At 54.7% G+C, this 23,749-nt stretch overlaps 1 protein-coding gene and 2 long non-coding RNA genes across 6 annotated transcripts in view; 1 reads left to right on the top strand and 2 right to left on the bottom strand.

The window, feature by feature from the left end:
- SEMA6B (semaphorin 6B) overlaps window positions 1-21,530 on the top strand; it is a 30,409-nt gene extending 8,879 nt beyond the window's left edge. For 2 of the 4 annotated variants that reach the window (XM_025293244.3, XM_025293242.2), the window contains exons 2-17: window positions 9,182-9,331; window positions 9,439-9,562; window positions 11,271-11,331; window positions 11,494-11,556; window positions 11,986-12,087; window positions 12,711-12,801; window positions 13,565-13,684; window positions 14,180-14,268; window positions 15,676-15,893; window positions 16,690-16,821; window positions 17,396-17,545; window positions 17,884-18,066; window positions 18,155-18,301; window positions 18,992-19,069; window positions 19,203-19,261; window positions 19,637-21,530. In XM_025293244.3, coding sequence (XP_025149029.1) covers window positions 9,211-9,331; window positions 9,439-9,562; window positions 11,271-11,331; window positions 11,494-11,556; window positions 11,986-12,087; window positions 12,711-12,801; window positions 13,565-13,684; window positions 14,180-14,268; window positions 15,676-15,893; window positions 16,690-16,821; window positions 17,396-17,545; window positions 17,884-18,066; window positions 18,155-18,301; window positions 18,992-19,069; window positions 19,203-19,261; window positions 19,637-20,547 — 2,649 coding nt within the window. In that variant the 5' untranslated portion in view covers window positions 9,182-9,210 and the 3' untranslated portion in view covers window positions 20,548-21,530. Of the gene's footprint in view, window positions 1-8,146; window positions 8,497-9,131; window positions 9,332-9,438; window positions 9,563-11,270; window positions 11,332-11,493; window positions 11,557-11,985; window positions 12,088-12,710; window positions 12,802-13,564; window positions 13,685-14,179; window positions 14,269-15,675; window positions 15,894-16,689; window positions 16,822-17,395; window positions 17,546-17,883; window positions 18,067-18,154; window positions 18,302-18,991; window positions 19,070-19,202; window positions 19,262-19,636 lie in introns of those variants that run through there. The other 2 variants (XM_044947965.1, XM_025293243.2) reach the window with 2 other exon arrangements.
- On the bottom strand, window positions 14,023-16,790 carry LOC123335140. The gene is made up of 2 exons (XR_006553494.1): window positions 16,661-16,790; window positions 14,023-16,106 (listed from the first exon to the last, which is right to left on the bottom strand). It is a non-coding gene; the product is annotated as an uncharacterized LOC123335140 (long non-coding RNA).
- Window positions 17,024-18,278, bottom strand: LOC112586964. The gene is made up of 3 exons (XR_006553495.1): window positions 18,137-18,278; window positions 17,481-18,051; window positions 17,024-17,085 (listed from the first exon to the last, which is right to left on the bottom strand). It is a non-coding gene; the product is annotated as an uncharacterized LOC112586964 (long non-coding RNA).
- Window positions 21,531-23,749: the final 2,219 nt, after the last annotated feature.

The following is a 23,749-nucleotide window of genomic DNA, read 5'->3' as shown; positions in this document are numbered from 1 at the left end:
AGAAGCTTTATTTTATTTTTGGCCATGCCAAGTGGCTTGCAAGATCTTATTTTCCTGACCAGGGATTGAACCTATGCCCCCTGCCGTGGTATCTCTGAGTCTTAACCGCTGGTCCGCCGGGGAATTCTCTGGATATTTTTGCATAATAGCTATAACACAATGATAATAATAACTGATGCCCACCCTGAGCTTACTAAGTGCCAGTCCCTAGCTCAGCCCTTTATCTCCAGCTGGGCTGTCAAAACGGCCACTGGTCACATATGACTTGGAGCCACGTGTGGCCAGTCCCAGTCCAGGTGTGCCATAAATATACAACACACCCTGGATTCCAAAGATTAAGTACCAGAAGCAGAATTTAGAATGTCTCATTCATCATCTGCACGTCGATTACAGGTGGAAATAACAAGACTTGGGATCTATTGGGTTAAATGAAACATATTATTAAAATGAATTGCACCTTTTGAATGTGGCCGCCAGGAGATTCAAAGCCGCACGTACCCGCACGTGGTTTTCTGTAGGATTGTCTGTTCTAGATGTCTCTGCATCCTCGTAGCAGTGTTTTAGGGTCAGATTTATAGCCCCTGGTGGTTTGTAGATGGGGACACCAAGGCTGAGACAGGGGGAGTGACCCCTGGAGGTCTGGAGGCTGGTAAGAGGCAGAGAGCAAATTTGAGTCTGGGCCACAAGATTCTAGAGACTAAGTGGCCACCCAGGGGCTCTTTGGCTGGCAGCATTGTCTGTCCATCCTTTCTCATCCCCAGCCTCAGTTTCCCCAACCCTCCAGCAGGATTGGACAGAGCAGGTGGGGAGGGTGGGTAGACACAGGTTTGGCCAGCCTGCTATCCACAGTTAATTGGGGTCCTTAGAAACATTTCATAGCCAGAAAGGCAGCAATAGCAGGGTGCAGGCAGCAGGTTCATGAAGGGGTGCCCAGTTTACAGACCCTGACACTTTTATAGACATGTGTGCATGGGGGCAGACAGTCCACCCCTGCTGGGGCACACACATGTGCGGTGGTTGCATCTGTGGATATGTGTGAACACGCAGATATTGGGACCTGTGGATATTCATAGGGGGGATCCACTCACCTGTGGACACACGTGTGGTGTGGGGGTGGTGGGCAAAGGGGATCCAGGGAGGGGTTCAGATCTGGGTTCAACTTTGAATGCTGACACTTAGTTCATTCCTTATAACAAGCCATTATTGAGCACCAGCTGTGTACCAGACGCTGTGGGTACTTGTCATTGTCCAAGATGCACCCAGGCCTGCCCTCATGGGGCTCCTAGTCCAGGAAAACAGTTGGGCTCTAAACAGGCTGTTCTGTAGGTGATTATTTCAGTTGGCGTGATCCGTGCATAAGCTCAGATGCTCAGTATTCTTCTGCCCAAACATGCACATTCTGGGACCTCCCTGGTGGTCCAGTGGCTAATACTCTGCACTCCCAATGCAGGAGGCCTAGGTTCTATCCCTGGTCAGGGAACTACATCCCACATGTTACAACTAAGAGTTCTCATGCCGTAACTAAAGATCCCACATGCTGCAACTAATTAATATATAGAAAAAGGATCTAAAATGCAGGCTCTCCTTGGGCAGGTCTAGGACAGGCACAAAACTCAGCATTTCTAACCACCCCAAGTGAGGCTGCTGCCTCTGCTGGTGCAAGGACCATATCTGGAGTGACGGAGTGTCTAAAGGAGCCTTTGAGAGTGTGATACTGTGAGGGCAGGTGCATGGGGAGGGGAGAGGCTGCTGGAGTCCAGCGGGTGAGGGTGGAGACATGAAATGAGGAGGAAGCCATTCCTAAAGGAGATCAGTCCTGAATAGTCATTGGAAGGACTGATGCTGAAGCTGAAACTCCAATACTTTGGCCACTTGATATAAAGAACTGACTTATTAGAAAAGACCCTGATGCTGGGAAAGATTGATGGTAGGAGGAGAAGGGGACAACAGAGAATGAGATGGTTGGATGGTGTCACTGACTCAATGGACATGCGTTTGAGCAAACTCCGGGAGTTGGTGATGAACAGGGTAGCCTGGCATGCTGCAGTCCATAGGGTCGCAAAGAGTCGGACATGACTGAGTGACTGAACTAAACTGAACTGATGTGTGTATCTGAGAGAAGAGGCTTTCTTGAGTGAGGAACAGCCAGTACAAAGGCCCTGGGGCACGGCCAGACCAGGTGTGTTGGAGGAACAGGGAGGAGGCCTATGTGGTGTAGCACAGCGGGGAGGGTAGAAAAAAGGAAGAGGGAAGAACAGGGAGAAGACGAGGGAGGTCGTGTGAAGTCTTATGGGCCACCAAGAAAAGCTTGGATTTTTACTGGGAGGGATGTGGGAGGCCCCGAGGGGTGTAGACAGAGGAGGGGCGGAGCCTGATTCAAGTGCTAACGGGTGCCCTTTAGGGGTTGCTTCGGTATCCTGAAAGATGATGCTGTGAAAGTGCTGCACTCAATATGCCAGCAAATTTGGAAAACTCAGCAGTGGCCACAGGACTGGAAAAGGTCAGTTTTCATTCCAATCCCAAAGAAAGGCAATGCCAAAGAATGTTCAAACTACTGCACAATTGCACTCATCTCACATGCTAGCAAAGGAATGCTGAAAATTCTTCAAGCTAGGCTTCAACAGTACGTGAACGGAGAACTTCCAGATGGTCAAGCTGGATTTAGAAAAGGCAGAGGAACCAGAGATCAAATTGCCAACATCTGTTGGGTCATAGAAAAAGCAAGAGAATTCCAGAAAAACATCTGCTTTATTGACTACGCTAAAGCCTTTGACTGTGTGGATCACAACAAACTGGAAAATTCTTCAGGAGATGGGAATACCAGACCACCTTACCTGCCTCCCTGAGAAATCTGTATGCAGGTCAAGAAACAACAGTTAGAACTGGACATGGAACAATGGACTCATTCAAAATTGGGAAAGGAGTACGTCAAGGCTGTATATTGTCACCCTGTTTATTTAACTTCTATGCAGAGTACATCATGAGAAACGCTGGACTGGAAGAAACATAGGCTGGAATCAAGATTGCCGGGAGAAATATCAATAACCTCAGATATGCAGATGACACCACCCTTATGGCAGAAAGTGAAGAGGAACTCAAAAGCCCCTTGATGAAAGTGAAAGTGGAGAGTGAAAAAGTTGGCTTAAGGCTCAACATTCAGAAAACGAAGATCGTGGCATCTGGTCCCATCACTTCATGGGAAATAGATGGGGAAACAGTGGAAACAGTGTCAGACTTTATTTTTCTGGGCTCCAAAATCACTGCAGATGGTGACTGCAGCCATGAGATTAAAAGACGCTTACTCCTTGGAAGGAAAGTTATGACCAACCTAGATAGCATATTCAAAAGCAGAGACATTACTTTGCCAACAAAGGTCCGTCTAGTCAAGGCTATGGTTTTTCCAGTGGTCATGTATGGATGTGAGAGTTGGACTGTGAAGAAGGCTGAGCGCCAAAGAATTGATGCTTTTGAACTGTGGTGTTGGAGAAGACTCTTGAGAGTCCCTTGGACTGCAAGGAGATCCAACCAGTCCATTCTGAAGGACATCAGCCCTGGGATTTCTTTGGAAGGAATGATGCTAAAGCTGAAACTCCAGTACTTTTGCCACCTCATGCGAAGAGTTGACTCGTTGGAAAAGACTCTGATACTGGGAGGGATTGGGGGCAGGAGGAGAAGGGGAGGACAAAGGATGAGATGGCTGGATGGCATCACTGACTTGATGGATGTGAGTCTGAGTGAATTCCGGGAATTGGTGATGGACAGGGAGGCCTGGCGTGCTGCGATTCATGGGGTCGCAAAGAGTCGGACACCCCTGAGCAACTGATCTTATCTGATCTGATCTGATCGGTGGAGGACAGACTGTAGGGATTAAGTGTGGGAGTTGGGGTCCAGCTGGAGGAAACTGGGGTCCAGGCAGATGTTGGGAGCTGACCAGAGAACAGACTAGCGAGGGGTGAAAAAGTCAGGATGAATTTGGCAGACCCCACAGTACTTGCTGGCATTGGATGTGAGCATGAGAGAATGAGGTGGGGGGTGGTGTTGGAGGGAGTTGGGAGTGACTCCCAGGTGTGGCCTGAGCCATTAGTGAAGACAGGGAACTGTCAGTCAATAAATCAGTTAGGTCTATGTTCCAGTGAAAATCCTAACAGGTTTTATGTTGTTTGTTTTGGAACTTGCCAGCTGATCCTGAAATTTATGCTGAACTGCTGGGGGTGGGGCAGGAAGAGAGTAGCCCAGACACCCTGGCCAGGTGGGAAAAATGTTTCAGAAGGAAATTCAAATCTATGATGAAGGTATACAAGCTAAGGCCATATGGTACCTGAAAAGGTGGATGGGAGGATGAAGCAGGTAGCCTGGAGGGGATTTCCATACCTGCCTCAGTTTCTTCATCTGTACAATGGGACTGTGTCAAGACTTGGAGTGATGGAGGTTGGGCAGAGAGGTGGTGTCAAGAACCCGCAAGCCCTCCTGGGGGGGATCTCTGTCTCTTTAACCGTCCCTCCCATCCCCACGGGCATAAATGCACATTCTCAGGGCTGCAGGCAGGCAGACACGTAGGTGCATAGGTAGCCTGCACACCATGGGTTGCACATGCCAGCCACGTGACTCCTCCCGCCTGGTCCTGGGGGAGGTCCTGCTCCTGGTGGCCAGGTGCCGGGGCAGGTGGTGGGGCCGCTTCCGGGCAGACAGGCGCCGAGTGGCTGCTGGCAGAGATGCCTCAAGTTTCATGGAGAGAAGCAGATGGTCTTGGGGGTGGTGAGGGAGATGCTGAGGCCTCCGATAACCCCAGGTCAGGGGGGGTAAACTGAGGCCAGGGGCAGTGGGTTGACCCTGAAGTGAACCAGACTCCTGCAAAACAGCATGTGGGGTTCAGTTCTGCACCATCATCAAACTAATGTGTCAGTTAAGTGGGTTTCAGGGACTTTGCTGGTGGCCCCATGGTTAAGAATCCACTTTCCAATGCAGGGACACCAGTTTGATCTCTAATCAGGGAGGTAAGATCCCACACACTGTGCAGCCAAAAAAAGAAAAAGAAAACTGAGTGGATTTGGATCTTGGCTCCACCACTTCCATTTGGTGGTGACTTCGCCTCTCTGTGCCTCAGTTTCCCCGTCTGTGTAAGGGGCATATTAACAGCACCCACCTATGGGATGTGTTGTTTGGATCAAATGAGTTCACTGAAGCCCTTAGAACGGTTCCTGGCCCATAGAAAGTGCTTGGTGTTTGCTATTTTTACTATTTATTGAGCTTGTATTGCCAGGTCTTATGCTGGGTGGTGGGGACACAGTGGTGGCCAAGACAGATTCAGCCCCACCATCCAGGTGGGGCTCAGAGTCCAGTGGGAAAGATGAACAGTTAGCCAGGCATTTAGAAGATGAGGTGAGCACGGCACTCACTGGGGATGCACAGGCAGGCAGGAGGCTGGAGGAAGTCAATCGGGCTGATCTGGGAAGTCTTCCTGGAGGAGGTGTTAAGGTGATAAACCTGTTCATCAGGTTACTGGGAGCAGGAGGCAGGTATTCCAGGCAGAGAGAACAGCACATGCAGATGCCCAGAGGTGGAGAAGGAAGGGAGGAGATGTCATTTCAAGGGCACTGGGGAGCCATAGAAAGCTTTAGAGCAGAAGTTCTCAGCTGGGGGTGGGTTCCCCACCCCCCTGCCCAGGGGAGACTGGATGATGTCTGGGGATGTTTTTGGTTGTCACCATTGAGGGATGCTCCTGGCATTGAGTGGGTTAGGGCCAGGGATGCTTCTGGCACAGTACCCAGGACGGCCCCCACCAGAGAATGATCTGGTCCCAAATGTCAGCAGTGCTGAAGAGGAGAGACCCTGGTTTAGAGCAGGAGAGAAACAAATGAGATTTGGGTTCTAGAAAGATTCCTTTGCTACCTTAAGGAAGATACTGAAGGGTTGGGACTGGAGGCCAGGGGACCAGGTAGGGGAGCTAGGCCTTGGGGTGATCAGGGTGGAGGAAGGGACTGGGAGGCCAACACCCTGGTCTTTGTCTCAAGGACAATGGAGCCATTCGTAAGTCAAGGATCTGGTAAGAGAAGCAGGTTTGAGGCAAGAAAAGCTCAGTTTGGGTTGCAGGGGTCCCAGGGTGGTTCTGAGTGGCTGGGGCAGCTGTGGACGGAGGAATGACAGGAACATCCTTCTAGCCCCAAGTGGCTGCATGACAAAGTTACGAAAACCAGGAGAAAAAATGAGCCATGAGGTCCCATCCTGACCTCAGCCTGCCTGTCTGTGAATTGGGTGTTAAATAACTGCTGGCCTCTGGGACTCCCCCAGATATCCAGCAGTTAAGACTCTGTGCTTCCAATGCAGGGGACAAGGGTTTGATCCCTGGTCAGGGAACTAAGATCCCACATGCTGTGCAATGCAACCAAAAAAATTTAAAAAAAGGAAAAAAGGAACTGCCGGCTTCACCTGGTTGAAGGGTGAGGGAATGGGTGGTTATTAATCTTGTCATGACTGTTCAAACGCTCAGCTCCTAGGAGCAAAATCCTGGAGCCAGAGAGAGCCCTGTGATCAGTCCTCACTGGCGGGTCATGGCCACCGAATCAGCCCCTCAGTTGCCCCATCTGCAAAAATGGGTTGAATGTTATACCAACCCTGCTAGAGCCCTTGGGGTTACCATGAAGCAATTCCTGGAAACCACTCAGCTTGGCCTCTGATACTTTTAATAAACCAATGGCAACAACAATCATAATAAGAATTAGCATTTTCTGAGCACCTGCAGCATTCCTAGGGTCTGTGCTAACACCCCCCACAGGCCTGTGAGGCCAATGCTGTTACCATGCCCATTTCACAGATGAGGAAACAGGCCCAGAGAGGTGGAGTGCCGTGTCCAAGTCACACAGCGTGTACAGAGCAGAGCTGGGATTTGAACCCTTATGACCTTGGAGCTTCGCCACTCATCACAGTGCTGCATGGCCCATGAGTGGAAGCTGTTGTCTTAAAGTTTCTGAAGTTAAATACAATTCCGATAAAACATGGATAAAAGGCCCAGAGCACTGCCTTACACCTCTTGCGAGGGCTACTATCAAAAAGCAGAAAGTAGTGTTGGCAAGAGAAATTGGAACACATGGGTGATGCTGGTGGGAATATAATATGGTGCAGACATGGTGGAGAAGAGCTTGGCGATTCGTCCAGAAGTTAAACATAGAGTCACCATTCGATCCAGCAATTCCACTCCTACATAGACACCCAAAAGAAATGAAAGCAGGGTTTCAAAGAAATGTTTGCACAGCCATGTTCATAGATGTTCACAACAGCCCAAAGGTGGAAGCAGCCCCATTGTCCATCGACAGGTAAATGTGTAAATAAAATGTGGTCCATCCACACCATGGAATTTCACTCAGCCTTAAAAAGGAAGGACAGTCTGACGCTTGATACAACGAGGATGCCCCCTGAGGATGTGATGCTCAATGAGGGAAGCCAGACACAGAAGGACAAATACTGTCTGGTTCCACTCACAGGAGGTCCCTAGAGTCAGATCCACAGAGACAGGAAGTAGATGGTGGGCCCAGGGGCTAGGGGAGGGGGCGGTGAGCCTGCGTCATGGGGACAGAGTTTCAGTTTGGGAAGATGAGAAAATTCTGGAGGTGGGTCGTAGGATGGTTGCACGACAACGTGAATGTATTTAATGCCACTTATCGTTAAGATGGCAAATTTTATGTTATATATATTTTGGTGGTATTTGACTCTTTGTGAACCCACGGACTATAGCCCGCCAAGCTCCTCTGTCCATGGACTTTCCCAGGCAAGAATACTGGAGTGGGTTGCCATCTCCTTCTCCAGGGGATCTTCCCGACCCTGGGATCGAACTGTTCCTCTCCTGCATTGGCAGGCAGGTTCTTTACCACTGAGCCACTAGGGAAGCCCCTCTGTACATTGGACCACAATATTAAAATGTTTAAAAAAAGAAGGCACAGCAGACAGAACACCGCAGAGGCTGAGGTGAGGTGTCCTCACAGGTGTGGGGAGGAGATTTTCGGGGTGAGGTGGAGAGTCGCGGTCTGGCTGTGGAGTTGGGGGCCTTGAACGGCAGTATTGGTGGCCTGACTCCCGGGGTCACTGGGAGACTCAGGCAGTTGTGGAGCAGGGGAGGAGCCCGGGCAGGAAACTGAAGGAAGCAAAGCCAGGTCCACACGCACATGGGATCCTGGAGTCGGCTGAGTCACAAATCCTGGAAGCTCAGGGTCGGAGAGGAAACACTGCCGGCCCACGCAAGGCCTTCCTGTTTTTTGGCCCTGAATCCTCGGAGGCAGACGCTCCAGGGCCAAAGTTCCCGGCTCATGTTCACCTCCCCGTATTCAGAATCCCCACGCCCCCAGGGCCTGGGCAGGGCTGGGAGATGTACCTGCTGCTCAGGCAGGGAAACTGAGGCTCAGAGCTAGCCCGGGACTTCACAGGAGGACAAGGCTTCGGATGTCTTCCTGGGACCTCCGGACGGCGCCCCTTCTGAAAGGGGCCTGGAGGACTGGGTTCCAGAGGGTGAGTTCTGTTTACACCATCAACCAGAGCATCACTCGGGTAGGGGAGGGGTCTCCACACACCTAAAGCAGGAAGCAGCCTCTCCCACAACCCCTCCTAAAGGTGGTGAGGCTCCTGTCACAGAAGTATGTCAGCAGAGGACCGAAAGGCTGGACTCGGAAGGAAGTCGGGCTCACCGCGGCCTCTGAGGTCCCCAGCCAACTGGAATATTCTGTAATTCCAAAGTTCTGCAGTTCCCAGATTGTGGTTTATAAAATTCCTAGGGCGTTTGAATTTCTTTTTCTTTTTTTTTTTTTGAGCGTTTTAAGATTTTTGTGTTTTAAGAATACTTTAAACGTGTGTTTTGAGATTGAATTTTTAAATACATATATGTTTTGAAATGTGTGTTATTATTCATTTTTAACTTAGAATCATTTAATTTTTAAATTAGTCTCATTAATTTTTTGTTAGGAACCGTTTCCTGAACTTTCGCTTTAAAATATAGTCAGAAAGTTATTCTGGTAATTAGTAAGTGCTGATATTATTATTGCTAATGCCATGATTGTTGTTATTTTTAAATTATTACCCCAATGGGAAAGTTTTCCGGGACTTGAAGGTTCCGGACTCCGTGACACTCGCGCTCCCTCTGCTGGCAGCAATCGGGACTGCAGGCCACACGGCTCACCGCCCCGCCCCTCGCTCGCAGGTGTTACCTCCTGTCGCCCTGACCTCGCCATGCGGACTCCGCGAGGGCCCCCTTCCTGTCCGGCCCTACTGCTCCTGCTGCTGCTCCTGGGAGGTGCCCACGGCCTCTTCCCCGAGGAGCCGCCGCCGCTCAGCGTGGCCCCGAGGGACTGTGAGTGGAGAGTCTTGCGATGGGGGAGGGAGTCCCCCTCCCCCCGGGTCTCACCAGGCCAGACTCACCCTGGCCCTGGATCACACCCTTCTTCTGCCCTCCCCCAGACCTGAATCACTATCCCGTGTTCGTGGGCAGTGGGCCAGGACGCCTGACCCCCTCAGAAGACGCTGATGACCTCAACATCCAGCGAGTTATACGGGTCAATAGAACGCTGTTCATCGGGGGCAGGTAGGAGAAACTGCCGGGCAGAGTATGCGGTGGGTGAGGTGTGGGGAGCAGGTGGTAGCATTTTAGGGAGGTTTGTGGTATAGGGCCTGTAGTTCGGCTGGAATGTGAATATGTGCCCCTGGGGTGGGAATTTCAAGTGCTGAACTCTGGGTGTGGTTGAAGCCCAGAGCCCGCTTATAGTGTGTTACCAAGTGGGCACAGCTGTCTGGTCAGAATTCACTGGGTGCTAGAGAGGGTGCTGAAGTGGCATCAAGGGCTTCTCTGAGAAGGTGACATTCGAGTTGAGACCTGAAGGATGAGGAGCCAGCTGTGAGGAAATCTGAGGGAGAGAGAGATGTCAGAGCAGAGGATGTAGCCTATGCAAAGGTCCTGGGGCAGGACTGTGTCTCGTACGGTGAAGGGACAGTGAAGAGGCGCAAATGTCTGGAGCAGGGGGAGAGAGAGAGGAGGGGAGGGCAGGGAGAGGACAGGGCAGGTCATTCAGGGCCTTGTGGGCTACAGGGAGGACTCAGGTTTTTACCTCAAGGGAGATGGGGCCCAAGAGGGCTGTGCAGAGGAGGGGCGGGGCCTGACTCAGGTGCTCACAGGTGCCCTCTAGTGGCTGCTGTGAGGGGAGCCGACTGTGGGGGAGAATGTGGACCCTCGGGTGCTCACACCTGCTCTCCAGTGGCTGCTGCGGGGAAGACAGGCTGTGTCGGTGAGGGCGGGAGCCCCTACACCTGGGCAGTCCAGTAACGGGGGCTGAACGAGAGTGGTGGCTGTAGAGGGTGTGAGAAGTGGATGAACGCTCCATACGTATTGAAGGCAGAGGTGAAGGTATGGGGAGGGAAGGCGAAGCGGGGAGACGTGGGTCCCTCCCACACTGTTGTCTCAGCCGAGACAACACCTGACCCGAGAGGGTGGTCAGGGTGGGGACAGGTTTGGGGAATGGTCGGGCTCAGCGAGGCCGTGTCGAGTGTGAGAAACCTGTGAGCCCTCCCTTGTGGAGACCTTGAGGGTTAGCCGGGCCCCAAATCTGGAACTCAGGGGAGGCCCTGGCTGGAAACAGGACTGTGTGTGTCATCTGCACAGAGACACGGTTCCACCCTGAGAGTGGACAAGGCTGCCCTGAGGAGTATGGCTAGGGGAAGGAAGAGGCCAGAGGACCTAGGCGTGGGCCCACCAGGGGAAGAGGAGGGCCCAGAGAGGTGGGAAGGCAGGTGGGTGCCAGGTCCAGGCACCCAATGAGGGTGGTGTTCCCAGGAGGAGAGTGGACTGGTGGCGAGAGACACTGTGGAAAGGGAGAAGAGAGCAGGGAAGTGACCGCTGGACTTAACAATGGCCAGTGACCTTGATCAGGGCAGTCCCTGCTGCATGTGGAGGAGAAGTGAGAGCCTGGGGAGACCGAGGGGTGCTGGGTGGGGGGGACATCGGATGTAAAGTCATTGGACAGTGCATCGTGTTAGCTGTAGATCCCTAGGCTATGGGTTGTGTGAGGTGGCATGGTAAGGCATGTGGGCTGTGCTAGAACCCGTGGTTCATTTTAGGGCACAACGAGGTGTGTAAGGGCATGCTCAGGCGCCTGAAGGCACGCTCAGTGTTGGAGCTGCGCGTGGCAAAGGTGTTGGCACGCCCCTGTGTGGTATGTGTTGGACACCACGTCTGCTGCCGGGAGGATAGAATGTGTAGGGGGAGGCCCCCGATCTCACTAACTACACCCCTTCTCTAGGGACAACCTGTATCGGGTGGAGCTGGAGCCCCCCACATCAACGGAAATGCGGTACCAGCGGGTGAGGAAGGGGCGCAGGCGAGAGGGGAGGGGGCAGCTGTTGGCGCTCCCACTAGGGAGCCCGGACACTGCGCTGGGGAGCACAATGGATTCAGGTCTGCCTAGCAGGGTTCCTGGGTCCGTCAGGGACCCCGCTCCCCTCACCAGTCCCCTGTGTTCCCAGAAGCTGACCTGGCGCTCCAACCCCAGCGACATCAACGTGTGTCGGATGAAGGGCAAGCAGGAGGTAAGTGAGCCCTGGCCATGCCCGCATCAGCCCTGATAATGCCCCAATCCGTCCTGGCCATCCCACAGGGCAAATCCTTCTCTGCTTTCATTCCAAGCCAGGTCCCTGTTGCCATGGGTACTCCCAGAGCCTAGCCATGCCCTCAAGGTGGTCCTCAGTCTTGGCCACTCCCCTAGTGGCCTTGCCGTAGCTCCCGCCTTCAAGTGCCCTATTTTCTTGTCTGTGCCCCTTAGCCATGGCCACGCCCCCAGTCTTCTCCTAGTTCAGCCCCCTGCTTTGGTCACGCCCACAACCTGACCCCTCCCTATCGGGCCCCGCCTCTACCCTGGCCCCGCCCTTCACCACGCCCCCATCGCATCCTACAGTCCTGGCCCCGCCCACACCCGTGATCACGCCCACCCCGGCTTTTCTCTTCCCGCCCCATTCCAGGGCGAGTGTCGAAATTTTGTAAAGGTGCTTCTACTTCGGGACGAATCCACTCTCTTCGTGTGTGGTTCCAATGCCTTCAACCCCGTGTGTGCCAACTACAGCGTGAGTCACCGCCCTTCGAAGCCCTGCCCGCCCAGGTTTAACATCGGCGCCCCTTTGCTCATGGGCCCTCTGCTGGTCGTGCCGTTTCCCCAGGCCACATCACCTCCTACAGGAAGCCTTACTGGATGAACTGTCCTCCCCCCCATCACCCGGAATTCCATAAGAGGCTTCCAAAGGTGGCCTCTACAGGCTGAAGCTACTTAGGCTACAGGCCAGTTATCGGATTGACTAGGATCGACTCCTAGACCCAATTTCTGATCAGTAAATTGAGCCCTGGATTTCCCTGGTGGCTCAGCGGTTAAAAATCCACCTGCTAATGCAGGAGGCGCAGGTTCCATCACTGGAAGATCCCCTGGAGAAGGAAATGGCAACCCACTCCAGTATTCTTGCCTGGGAAATCCCATGGACACAGGAGCTTGGTGAGGTCACAAGAGTCGAACACGACTAAGCCACTAAACAACAACAAAACTGAGCCCCAGAGAGGTTAAGTGACTGACAAAGTCACACAGCATCCAAGGTGGCATCAGGATTCCCCTCGGAGGGGGTCGCTGGGGGAGCCAGGGGCTGCTAGGTACAGCCAGGAGCTGTCACTCAGACCCGATTCCCCCCCGCCACCCCTGCAGATGGACACATTGCAGCCCCTCGGGGACAACATCAGCGGCATGGCCCGCTGCCCATACGACCCCAAACACGCCAACGTTGCCCTCTTCTCTGGTGAGTGCCCCCAACCCTGACCATTTGAAGGGGCCTCAGCCCTGAGCAAGGCGTGGAATTTTCCATTCTTGGAGTTTGGTCATTTAGAAGGTGGCTGGGAAAATCCCATGGATGGAAGAGCCCGGTAGGCTGCAGTCCATGGGGTCACTAAGAGTCGGACATGACTGAGCGACTTCACTTTCACTTTTCACTTTCATGCATTGGAGAAGGAAATGGCAACCCACTCCAGTGTTCTTGCCTAGAGAATCCCAGGGACGGGGGAGCCTGGTGGGCTGCCGCCTATGGGCTGGCACAGAGTTGGACACGACTGAAGCGACTTAGCAGCAGCAGCAGCAGGGAGACCATCTCTCCAGCCATGAAACAGACAGACTCTCAAGGCAGGAAGGACTCAGCTGAGGTCGGGGATCAGCTGGGGAGTTGAGTATCAGCTGAAGTCTGGGTCCCAGCAGGGTTGGGGCTCAGCCTAGGACTTAGGCCTCGCTTAAGCTCAGGGCTGTCTCTTTTTTTCTTAGATATTTTATTTATTTATTTGGCTGCATCCGTCTTAGTTGCGGCCTGCGAACTCTTAGTTGTTGCATGTGGGATCTAGTTCCCTGAACAAGGATTGAACCTGGGCCCCCTGCTTTGAGAGCATGGAGTCTTAGCCACTGGACCACCAGGGAAGTCCCAGGGCTCAGTCTTGAAGATCAGGTTTTGACCCCCCCAACCTCTGAGGTCTACAATCTAATCTCTTACCTGCCCCCCCCGATTCACACCCACCCAGAAGGGATGCTCTTCACAGCCACCGTTACCGACTTCCTCGCCATCGATGCCGTCATCTACCGCAGTCTCGGGGACCGGCCCACTCTGCGCACGGTGAAACACGACTCCAAGTGGTTCAAAGGTGGGGTGATAGGGACAGACCTGGCAGAGCTCACATTTGTCAAATTCCCCCACCAAAATAAAGTCCCAGAGGAGATAGGCAGGGAACTCCCATCTCCTTTTTGGAACCTACTGGCCTCTTTGACGATCTAGTTAGAGGAGAGGTTTAACTTGGGTATAAAGAAGAACTTGCTGGAAATGAGTGGCTTAGCAGCCTGAAATGGAACAGTACGAGGGGTTCAGCAGGAGCTCAGCTCAACACAGGAGGATGACAAAATAGTAGACGTTGCTGTTTGTGGAAAGTAGACACGATGATTTTAGGATTTTGACACCCACTCTCCCCCCCACACACACAAAAAATCCCAAACTTTGAGTGTCTTTTATTTTGCCTGGGTAATCAGCTGATGTTCCCCCACCCACTTTACTGTAAAAGCAGTCACCCAGTCTACTGTGTTCCCAGCTCCAAAAACTGCCTTTCTCCCATCACGAACTGGGTTTTGACCTCTCTCTCCTACAGAGCCATACTTTGTCCACGCGGTGGAGTGGGGCAGCCACATCTATTTCTTCTTCCGGGAGATCGCAATGGAGTTTAACTACCTGGAGAAGGTAAGGTCCTATTTCCCCTCCTAGAGAGGCCCATGCAGTGGGGCATGTAGTCGAGAGGCTCCAGTCATCGGAAGTGGAGAGCAGAGGTGGGTCCATGGAACTCCACCCAGGGTGAGAGGGGCCCTCCAGCCCTCAGGGCCCTCCACACCAGCCAGGACAAGGCCCCTGAGACTTGAAGACATTTCTGGAGTAGCCCTGGGTGAGGGTCCCAGGTCTGAAGTCTGATACACCCGTGGTTCCAGTCCCAGTCCTGTTGTTTGTCTGTCCATCCACCCATATACCAACCATTTATCCATTCTTCAACCACAGCCCATATGTCTGGCCACTCAGCCACCCTCTCATTTACCCATCTTCAGCCCACCCACACTTCCATCAAACCATTTATCCATCTATCCACCCGCGCACCCCTGCCTCAACCATTCTCCACCATCCATCCATCCACTCATCTACCTTCTGTGCACCTGTAAATCCATCCATCCACCTCCCATTCATTGGCTTCTTCATCCATCCATCCATCTACCTGTCCATTCATTCATATACCAACCATCCGTTGATCTGGCCTCCTACTGATCAACTCATCCATCTACCATCCATCTCTCCATTTACCTGCCCACCCCTCTATATATCCAGTTATCTAGCCTCCAACTTCTCCTCATAACCTGCTCATCCATTCCATTCAACCGTCTATCCACCCATGGATATACCATGATAATGATCTATCATTATCTCCTTCATCTGCCTATCTATCCGTCCACATACTCATTCATCTGTCCACCCATCCATCCATCCATTTATCCATACATACATATCTACATAAACCCATCCATCCATCCATCCACACACCCCTTCATCCACCAATTATCTCCTTCTTCATTATCTTCATTGTCCATCACTGTCCCCTTCAAATTCACCCCTCTATCCATCCATCCATTAACCCATCCATCCATTCACCTGCATTGCACCACCTATCCATCCATCCCATCTCTCAATCCATGTAGACAGTTAAGTGCACAGACTGCCACTTACTACTAGTGTGGCCTTGGGCTTCAGTCACTTCCCTTTCTCTGTGCCTCAGTTTCCCCTCTGTACCACGGGGATCATAGGCCCTCCTCTATAGAGCTTTGGGAGGAACGTGAGACACGATGAGGATAAAGTGCCTGGCACCTAGTGGGGGATCCATCAGTGGAGGCAATGATGATTACAGTTGTCTTGGTGGCTGTGATCATCACCATCCCCACATTTCTGTCGGGGAATCTGGTGCCCAGGGGGCTAGGGTGACTGGCCAGGGACTCACAGCCAGCCAGAACTAGCTTCCTCCATCCCAGCCTGGGTGGTGGGCATTGCAACCTGCAGGTGGGCCTGGCAGAACAGGGGGCTCAGGCCCCTGTCTTCCTGCTGATGTGCTAGGTGGTGGTGTCACGTGTGGCCCGGGTCTGCAAGAATGACATGGGCGGCTCTCCTCGCGTACTGGAGAAGCAGTGGACATCATTCCTGAAGGCGCGGCTCAACTGCTCTGTGCCAGGGGACTCTCACTTCTACTTCAACGTGCTGCAGGCTGTCACGGGCGTGGTCAGCCTGGGGGGCCGGCCCGTGGTCCTTGCTGTTTTCTCCACGCCCAGCAACAGGTCAGTGGGTGCAGGTGGAGAGTTTTCACGATCACTCACCACATATTCCCAGGGGTCCTGTGCTGGGTAAAACAGGGCTCCCAGGAGGCCTCTGTCCCAGGCCAGGGGGGGACCAAGCCAGACACTGACCCTCCGAGGCCCTCTGGCCAAAACTTGGCAGATGCAGGCATGTCTTTATTTTCTGCCTTTGGAGGAAGGGTCAGAGAGGGTGTCCTAGAAGAGGCATCAATGGGTATGAGATGGAGAGAAAGGGAAGAGCATTCCAAGTTAAAGGAAAAGCATGTGCAAAGGCCCTGAGGCTCGAATGAGCTTGAAATGTTTAAACCATAGGGAGGCGGCCTGTGTGGCTAGAGTGGTGGGAGTGAGAAGGAAAATGGGGGATATGAAACAGGGAGGTGGCAGGCTGTGGGAAGGAGCCTGAATTTTATCCTGAGGGCACTAGGGGACTATGGAGGGTAAGGAGCAGAAGAGGAACAAGTCAGATTTGCATTTCTGGAAAACTCTCTCGGGAATGGGTTGAAAGGGAGCAAGAGTGGCATCTGGGAAACTGGACATCCAGGCAAGTGACAGGGACAGCTGGACATGGGTGGCCATGGAGAAACTGAGCTGTGATCCAGTCTGAGAATCTGCTGCTCAGATGGTGGAATGACTGGATTGGATGGGTGGGCAGCAACTCTGGCCCGGGAAAGTGAAGGTCTGACTGCTCCAGAGGACAAACACTCCTCCACACACTTGCCCAGGGCAGTTCCCCACCCCGCCAGGCTCACCACTTCCTTTCATCTGCCTCCACCTACAGCATCCCCGGCTCGGCTGTCTGCGCCTTTGACATGACACAGGTGGCTGCCGTGTTTGAGGGCCGCTTCCGTGAGCAGAAGTCCCCTGAGTCCATCTGGACACCCGTGCCAGAGGATCAGGTGCCACGGCCCCGGTGAGAGGCCCCTCCATCCTGCAGTGGGTACCCGGGTAGGATCCTGACCCTGAACTGAGGGCTGGGACTCCCAGGCACTTGCTTAGCTGTTGCTGAGGTCAGCTTACCAGGGCTTCCCTGGTAGCTCACCTGGTAAAGAATCTGCCTGCAATACAGGAGACCCTGGTTCAATTCCTGGGTCAGGAAGATCCATTGGAGATAGGATAGGCTACCCCCTCCGGTATTCTTGGGCTTCCCTGGTGGCTCAGACGGTAAAGAATCCACCTGCAATGCAGGAGACCTGGGTTTGATCCCTGGTTGGGAAGATCCCCTGGAGGAGGGCATGGCAACCCACTCCAGTATTCCTTCCTGGAGAATCCCCATGGACAGAGGAGCTTGGTGGGCTAAAGTCTGTGGGGGTCGCAAAGAGGTGGACAAGAGTAAGCAACTAAGCACAGCACAGCACAGAGGTCAGCTGTAGCCATTATGCAGGTGGAGAAAACTGAGGCCCTTGGAGCAGGGACACCCTAGTGAATCAGAGCCCCTGAGTGGGGACCTCCAGGTCTGCCCTGACCAACCCCTCGCCCCCACCCAGGCCCGGGTGCTGTGCAGCTCCTGGCATGCAGTACAATGCCTCTAGCGCCTTCCCAGACGAGATCCTCAACTTCGTCAAGACGCACCCTCTGATGGATGAGGCCGTGCCCTCCCTGGGCCACGCACCCTGGATCGTTCGGACTCTGATGCGGTCAGTTCCTACACTTGGCTGGGGTCCTGGTGGCCAGGCCTGGGTGGGGACAAGAGCCCAGGCCAGGGTGGTGGGCGAGAAGGGAGCACAGGGGCAACTTCCGACATGACACGAGGGGAAGGCAGAGATGGAGGGAGACACAGAGATGGAGGCAGATGGGGAGATGAAGACAGGAGAGCCCAGGGAGGAGCTGGCTTTGGGGATCTGTTTCTCTCTGTGATGTGCACCCTTGGAGCCACGCCCATGCCCACATTGCCCAGCATGGGTGGTGTCTTTGAGTGCACGCAGGGGACACGGGGCTGGGCGGCAGCCTGACTTCTGCTCCACCCTGGCCCCAGGCACCAGCTGACACGAGTGGCTGTGGACGTGGGCGCCGGCCCCTGGGGCAACCAGACCGTTGTCTTCCTGGGGTCTGAGGCAGGCACCGTCCTCAAGTTCCTTGTCTGGCCCAACGCCAGTGCCTCGGGTACCACGGGACCCAGTGTCTTCCTGGAGGAATTTGAGACCTACCGGCCTGACAGGTGAGGCCTGGCAGAGGCCAAGAGGCAGGGCCAGCGGGCAGGGAGACAGGGCGTTCCCCTTGAGTCTTACCAGTCTGCTCACCCCCAGGTGTGGATGGTCTGGAGATGGCGAGACAGGGCAGCGGCTGCTGAGCCTGGAGCTGGATGCGGCCTCAGGCGGCCTGCTGGCAGCCTTCCCCCGCTGTGTGGTCCGAGTGCCCGTGGCGCGCTGCCAGCAATACTCAGGATGCATGAAGTGAGTGCCCCCTGCCCCTGGCCAGCTGTGGGCAAGGGAAGTGAAGGGAGGTGAGCATGGAAAGGGGGAGAGTCAAGTTCAAGTGCAGGCTCTAACAGCATTCTGGCTCTCTGAACGATGGACAGAGGGCAGAGCATGTGCAAAGGTCCTGGGGCAGGAATGTGGGTGTGTTGGTGGAACAGTGAGAAGTCTCTGTGGCTGGAGCAGAATGAGTGAGGGGGAGGGAGAAGACGGGGAAGGTTGGGCAGGGTCTGTGAGCCTCAGGAGGACTTGGGTTCTTTCCCCCACCCCCAGAGTGAGGTGGGAGCCCCAGAGATCTGTGAGCAGAGTAGGATGGGATCCGACAGACATTTCTAAGAGAAGCAGAAGCTGGGGACCAGGGAACAGATGTTTGCAAAATACTGGCACACTCTTGGACTCAGAGTGAGCCCTCCGCATGGAGCACCCTGGCCCCGTGCCCGCCATCATGGTAGTAGTGATGCCATAGCACAGATCCAAAACCTGGGCTCCAATCCCAGCTCTGTCCCTTGGACAAAAGTAAACGTTCCTGAGCCTCAGTTCTCTCATCTGTAAAATGGGGAAGGAATAGCCCCCACTGTTAAGATGTGTCTTGGGAACTCCCAGAGCTGACGGTAAGAGGTGCCTCTGCAGAAACCCTGGTTGATCTGCCGGGTCCCTTGTCTGCCCTAGGAACTGCATTGGTAGTCAGGACCCCTACTGCGGGTGGGCCCCGGATGGCTCCTGTGTCTTCCTGAGCCCTGGCACCAGGTACTGGGGAAGTGGGAGGTGTGGGGAGGGTGACTGAGTCACCTGATGATCGGGAGTCCCCCACCCCCACCAACCACAGCTCTGTGCCAGGGGTTTCCGATAACGGTGCCTCTCTGCTCCCTCCCCCCATCAGAGCCACCTTTGAGCAGGACGTGTCTGGGACCAGCACTTCAGGTTTAGGGGACTGCACAGGTAAGAGGGGAGAGGGGAGGAGGCCTGGGGACTCTCAGTCCTGGTCCTCCAGGGTTCTCACACCTGGATGGATGGGATACACTGACATCCCTCAGGGCTTGGGAAGGACAGGGGGCCCCAGTTCCAGGTAGGGTAGTGGGAAAAGGACAGACAGACGGGGACGGGAGGGAGGGCAGAGAGAGGCCAAGAGAAAGGCAGGTGGACAGACAGATTTTAGGAAGACAGATGCCAGGAGACAGACGGATGGGCAAATGGGCTTTGAAAGGGTCAGAGAGACGCCCCTGAGCAGAGAGGTGGACAGACCGGCTGGAGGTCGCGGGAGGTGTGCAGGGGACGGTCCCCGGCCAGCCCCTCTCACACCGCCCTCCCTGCCAGGACTCCTGCGCGCCAGCCTCTCGGAAGAGCGCGCTGGGCTGGTGTCAGTGAACCTGCTGGTGACGTCATCGGTGGCGGCCTTCGTGGTGGGCGCCGTGGTGTCCGGCTTCAGCGTGGGCTGGTACGTGGGGCTCCGCGAGCGGCGCGAACTGGCCCGCCGCAAGGACAAGGAGGCCATCCTGGCACACGGGGGTGGCGAGGCCGTGCTGAGCGTCAGCCGCCTGGGTGAGCGCCGGGCGGGCGGCCCCGGAGGCCGGGCCGGGGGCGGCGGCGGCGGGCCCGGGGGTCCCCCGGAGGCTCTGCTGGCGCCCTTGATGCAGAACGGCTGGACCAAGGCCACGCTGCTGCAGGGCGGACCCCACGACCTGGACTCCGGGCTGCTGCCCACGCCCGAGCAGACGCCGCTGCCCCAGAAGCGCTTGCCCACCCCGCACCCGCACACCCTGGGCCCCCGCGCCTGGGAACACGGCCCCGCGCTGCTCACGGCCTCCGCCTCGTCCTCGCTCCTGCTGCTGGCCCCCGGCCGCGCTCCTGAGCCGCCCCCCGCGCCGGGCGAGCCGGCGGCCCCCGACGCCCGCCTCTTCACCGCGCGCCCGGGCCGCGCCTCCCACGGCGATTTCCCGCTTACCCCCCACGCCAGCCCGGACCGCCGGCGGGTGGTGTCGGCGCCCACGGGCCCCTCGGACCCCAGCTCGTCCACCGACGGCTTCCCGCGGCCCTGGAGCCCGCCGCCCACAGGCAGTCTCCGGAGACCAGGCGCGCACGCCCCACCGGCCGCCGCGCTGCGCCGCACGCACACGATCAACAGCGGCGAGGCCCGGCCCCGTGGCCGCCACGCCCGGCCGGTCACGGACTTGGCCCACCTGCTCTCCTACGGGGGCCCCGACAGGACTGCGCCCCCCGTGCTCTAGGCCGCGGCCCCACGCCTCGGCGGTGCCAGCCACGGGAACCAGGAGCGAGAGCCCGGGGCCAGCTCCCAAGTGGGTGCTCAGACCCCCAGCCCGGCCGCGCGGGGGGGGCTCCCCTCCGCCGCAGGGAAGCACAAGGAGCTCGGCCTCCCCCCCACCCCGACGCGCCCCCAGAGCCGCAGGACACTGAGGCGGTCTGCGGCGGGCAGACGGGGCGGGCGGAATGTGCTATGGATTTGAGGTTGACCTTCTGCGCGTGGATTTTGGTTTGTTTTCCAATTTGCGTTTCTTTTGCAGTTTTCTAAACCAATTGCACAACTCCGTTCTCGGGGTGGCGGCCGAGGGGCGGGGGGGTGGCGCTTGGAGGTGGTGGGAATGGGGCGAGGAGCGCACCTGCAGACCCAAGCTCCTCCCCCAACCCAACCACCCAAAGGCGCCCTCCTCCACCCGGCCCCTGGCGTGTGTGGGTGTGTGTGTGTGTGTGCATGCCGTGTCCGTGTGCAAGGGGCCAGGCAGGGGAGGGAGGCGTGCGTGTGTGCCTGCAGGCTGCTGCTGCGTGTGTGTGGCGATGGCCACGCGCAGTGTGCGTGTCTGTGTGTGAGCGCGGAGGTCCCAGCGGCCTGGGCGTTGGCTGAGCCGACGCCGGGGCTTCCAGAGGGCCGGGGGCCTCCGTGGTGCCGGTTAGGAGTTCGAGGGGAGGTCCGGCAGGGGTTTTAGGCGGGGGCTCGGGAGGCCTGTCCAGATGTCACATTGGCAGCTGTCTAAGGGCTCGGGCGGTCTGGGGGACGGCTAAGGCGGGGGGGCCCCCCTGTAAATACAGCCCCAGGGTGGTCAGAGGGTCCCATGCCACCCGTCCTCTGTGACCTCCCCCTTGACCTCCAGCTGACCATGCATGCCAGCTGAGTGGCCAGCTGAGTCCTGGACCCTCTCTGGAGTTTGCCTCCCCCACCTGCCCCCCATCAATAAAACTGTTTACAACCACCGGCCCCAAGGCTCTGGGTCTGCTCTGTCTCCTGGGGGCGGGGCTTTGACAGGGGCGGGGCCTGGGACCAGATGGGAGCATCCTGAGACTCATGGCTGGGTCACAGCCACAGACAGAATTCTGGGGAGGTGGGTATGGGAATCTAGAGAGTTTGCGGGGGTCCCGTCTCCATCTGTACAGGTGCCAGTTTCTGACTAGTCCTAAAGCAAATATTTATTATGCACCTACTGTGTGCTGGACACTGTGGAAACCAAGACCCCTGTCCTCGTGGAGTTCACAACCTAGTGGGGGAGACCGACCACACACACACACACACGAATTAGGACTTGATTTAAATTAGTGATAGGTGTAATGAAGGAAGGGGCTTCCCAAGTGGCTCAACGGGTAAAGAATCCACCTATAATGCAAGAGTCGTGGGTTTAGTCCCTGGGTGGGGAAGATCCCCTGGAGGAGGGCATGACGACCTACTCTAATATTCTTGCCTGGAGAATCCCATGGACAGAGGAGCCTGGCAGGTGACAGTCCATGGGGTCGCAAAGAGTCAGATATGACTGAGCCACTGACCACAGTTGCAGGTAATAAAGGAAAAATCAGATAATGTGCTGGGGGGGCGGGGCTTCTGGAGGATCTGAGATGTGATGGGCTAGAAGGAGCACCTATGAGAAGATGTGCAGAGAGAGTGTTCCTGGCAGAGGGAACAGCCAGTGCAAAGGCCCTGTGGTAGGAACAAGCTTGGAAGAGGGTGGAGGCAATTCGTGTGGGTGCAGCAGCCTGGATAAAAGGAGAGCAGCTGGAGGTGAGAAGGGTGAGGCACAGGGCCTCAGGCAGGCAGGGCCTTGCTAGTGAAGAGTGCAATTAATTTTTACTGTTGCTGCTGCTGCTAAGTCACTTCAGTCGTATCCGACTCTGTGTGACCCCATAGACGGCAGCCCACCAGGCTCCCCCGTCCCTGGGATTCTTCAGGTAAGAACACTGGAGTGGGTTGCCATTTCCTTCTCCAATGCATGAAAGTGAAAAGTGAAAGTGAAGTCGCTCAGTCGTGTCCAACTCCTCGCGACCCCATGGACTTTTAATGTTAGCTCCCTTTTAAAAAATGTTTTTTTTTTTTTTTTGGCTGCACAGGAAGCATGTGGGATCTTAGTTCCCTAACCAGGGATTGAATCCATGCACCCGCATTGGAAGAAGGGGTCTTAACCACCAAGGAAGTCCCTAAATTTTTTTAAACTGTGGTAAATAACATATACAATCAAATTTGCCACTTGAACCATTTTTAAGTGTTCTGTTCAGTGGCATTAAGCACATTCACATTGTTGTTCAGTCAACCATCCATCTCCAGGATTTATCCATCTTCCCAAATTGAAACTCTGTCCCCATTAAACCCTCCCTCCCCACTCCCCCCTCCCTCCAGCCTTCTGAATTTTAAGTGGGACAGGAAGCCTTCAGAGACTTTTAAACAGGGGACATGATCTGATTTCATTTTAAGAAATTGCTTTAGCATTACATTGCTACAGTTCACAGCTCTTCCTTCCAGCCTGAGTCGATTAAGCACCTATTGTATGCTGGGCTCTGGGGACAGAGTCATAAACAGGACAGACATACCCCCGACCCCCACCATCCTCCCTTTTCATGGGAAGACTGATTTAAACAAAGACACACACAACAGCAAGACAGTATCTTAGCAGCTCCTTATGAACCTGTGTTTTCAGCTTGATTGAAATATATTTGACATATAATATTGTATAGGTTTCCAGTGAGTATCTTGATGATTTGATATATTTTATATGCATTGTTAAGATGATTATCACAATAAGGTTGACACATCCATTACCTCACATAGTAACTGTGTGTGTGTGTGTGTGTGTGTAGTAAGAAGATTTAAGATATATTCTTAGCATCTTTCAAGTATACAGTACAGGGACTTCCCTGGTGGTCCAGTGGTTAAGACTCTGCCTTCCAATGCAGTGGGAGCAAGTTCCATCCCTGGTGGGAAGCTAAGATCCTACATGCCTCTCAGCCAAAAAACCAAAATATAAATAATAAAAGCAATATTGTAACAAATTCAATAAAGACTATAAAAAAGACTAAATGGGGGGGAAAAAAAAACCTCAAGTGTAACAGTGCAGTCTTGTTAACTAACTACCATGCAGTACATTACATTCCTGGAACTTATGCATCTCATAGCTGGAATTCTCTACCCTTCGACTAACATCTCTCCCTTTCCTT

The sequence above is a fragment of the Bubalus bubalis genome, chromosome 9, assembly GCF_019923935.1.
Source record: "Bubalus bubalis isolate 160015118507 breed Murrah chromosome 9, NDDB_SH_1, whole genome shotgun sequence".
In the NCBI taxonomy this organism is placed as follows: domain Eukaryota; kingdom Metazoa; phylum Chordata; class Mammalia; order Artiodactyla; family Bovidae; genus Bubalus; species Bubalus bubalis.
The sequence above is the reverse complement of the archived record's forward strand: the minus strand, read 5'-3'. Positions and strand labels throughout refer to the sequence as shown.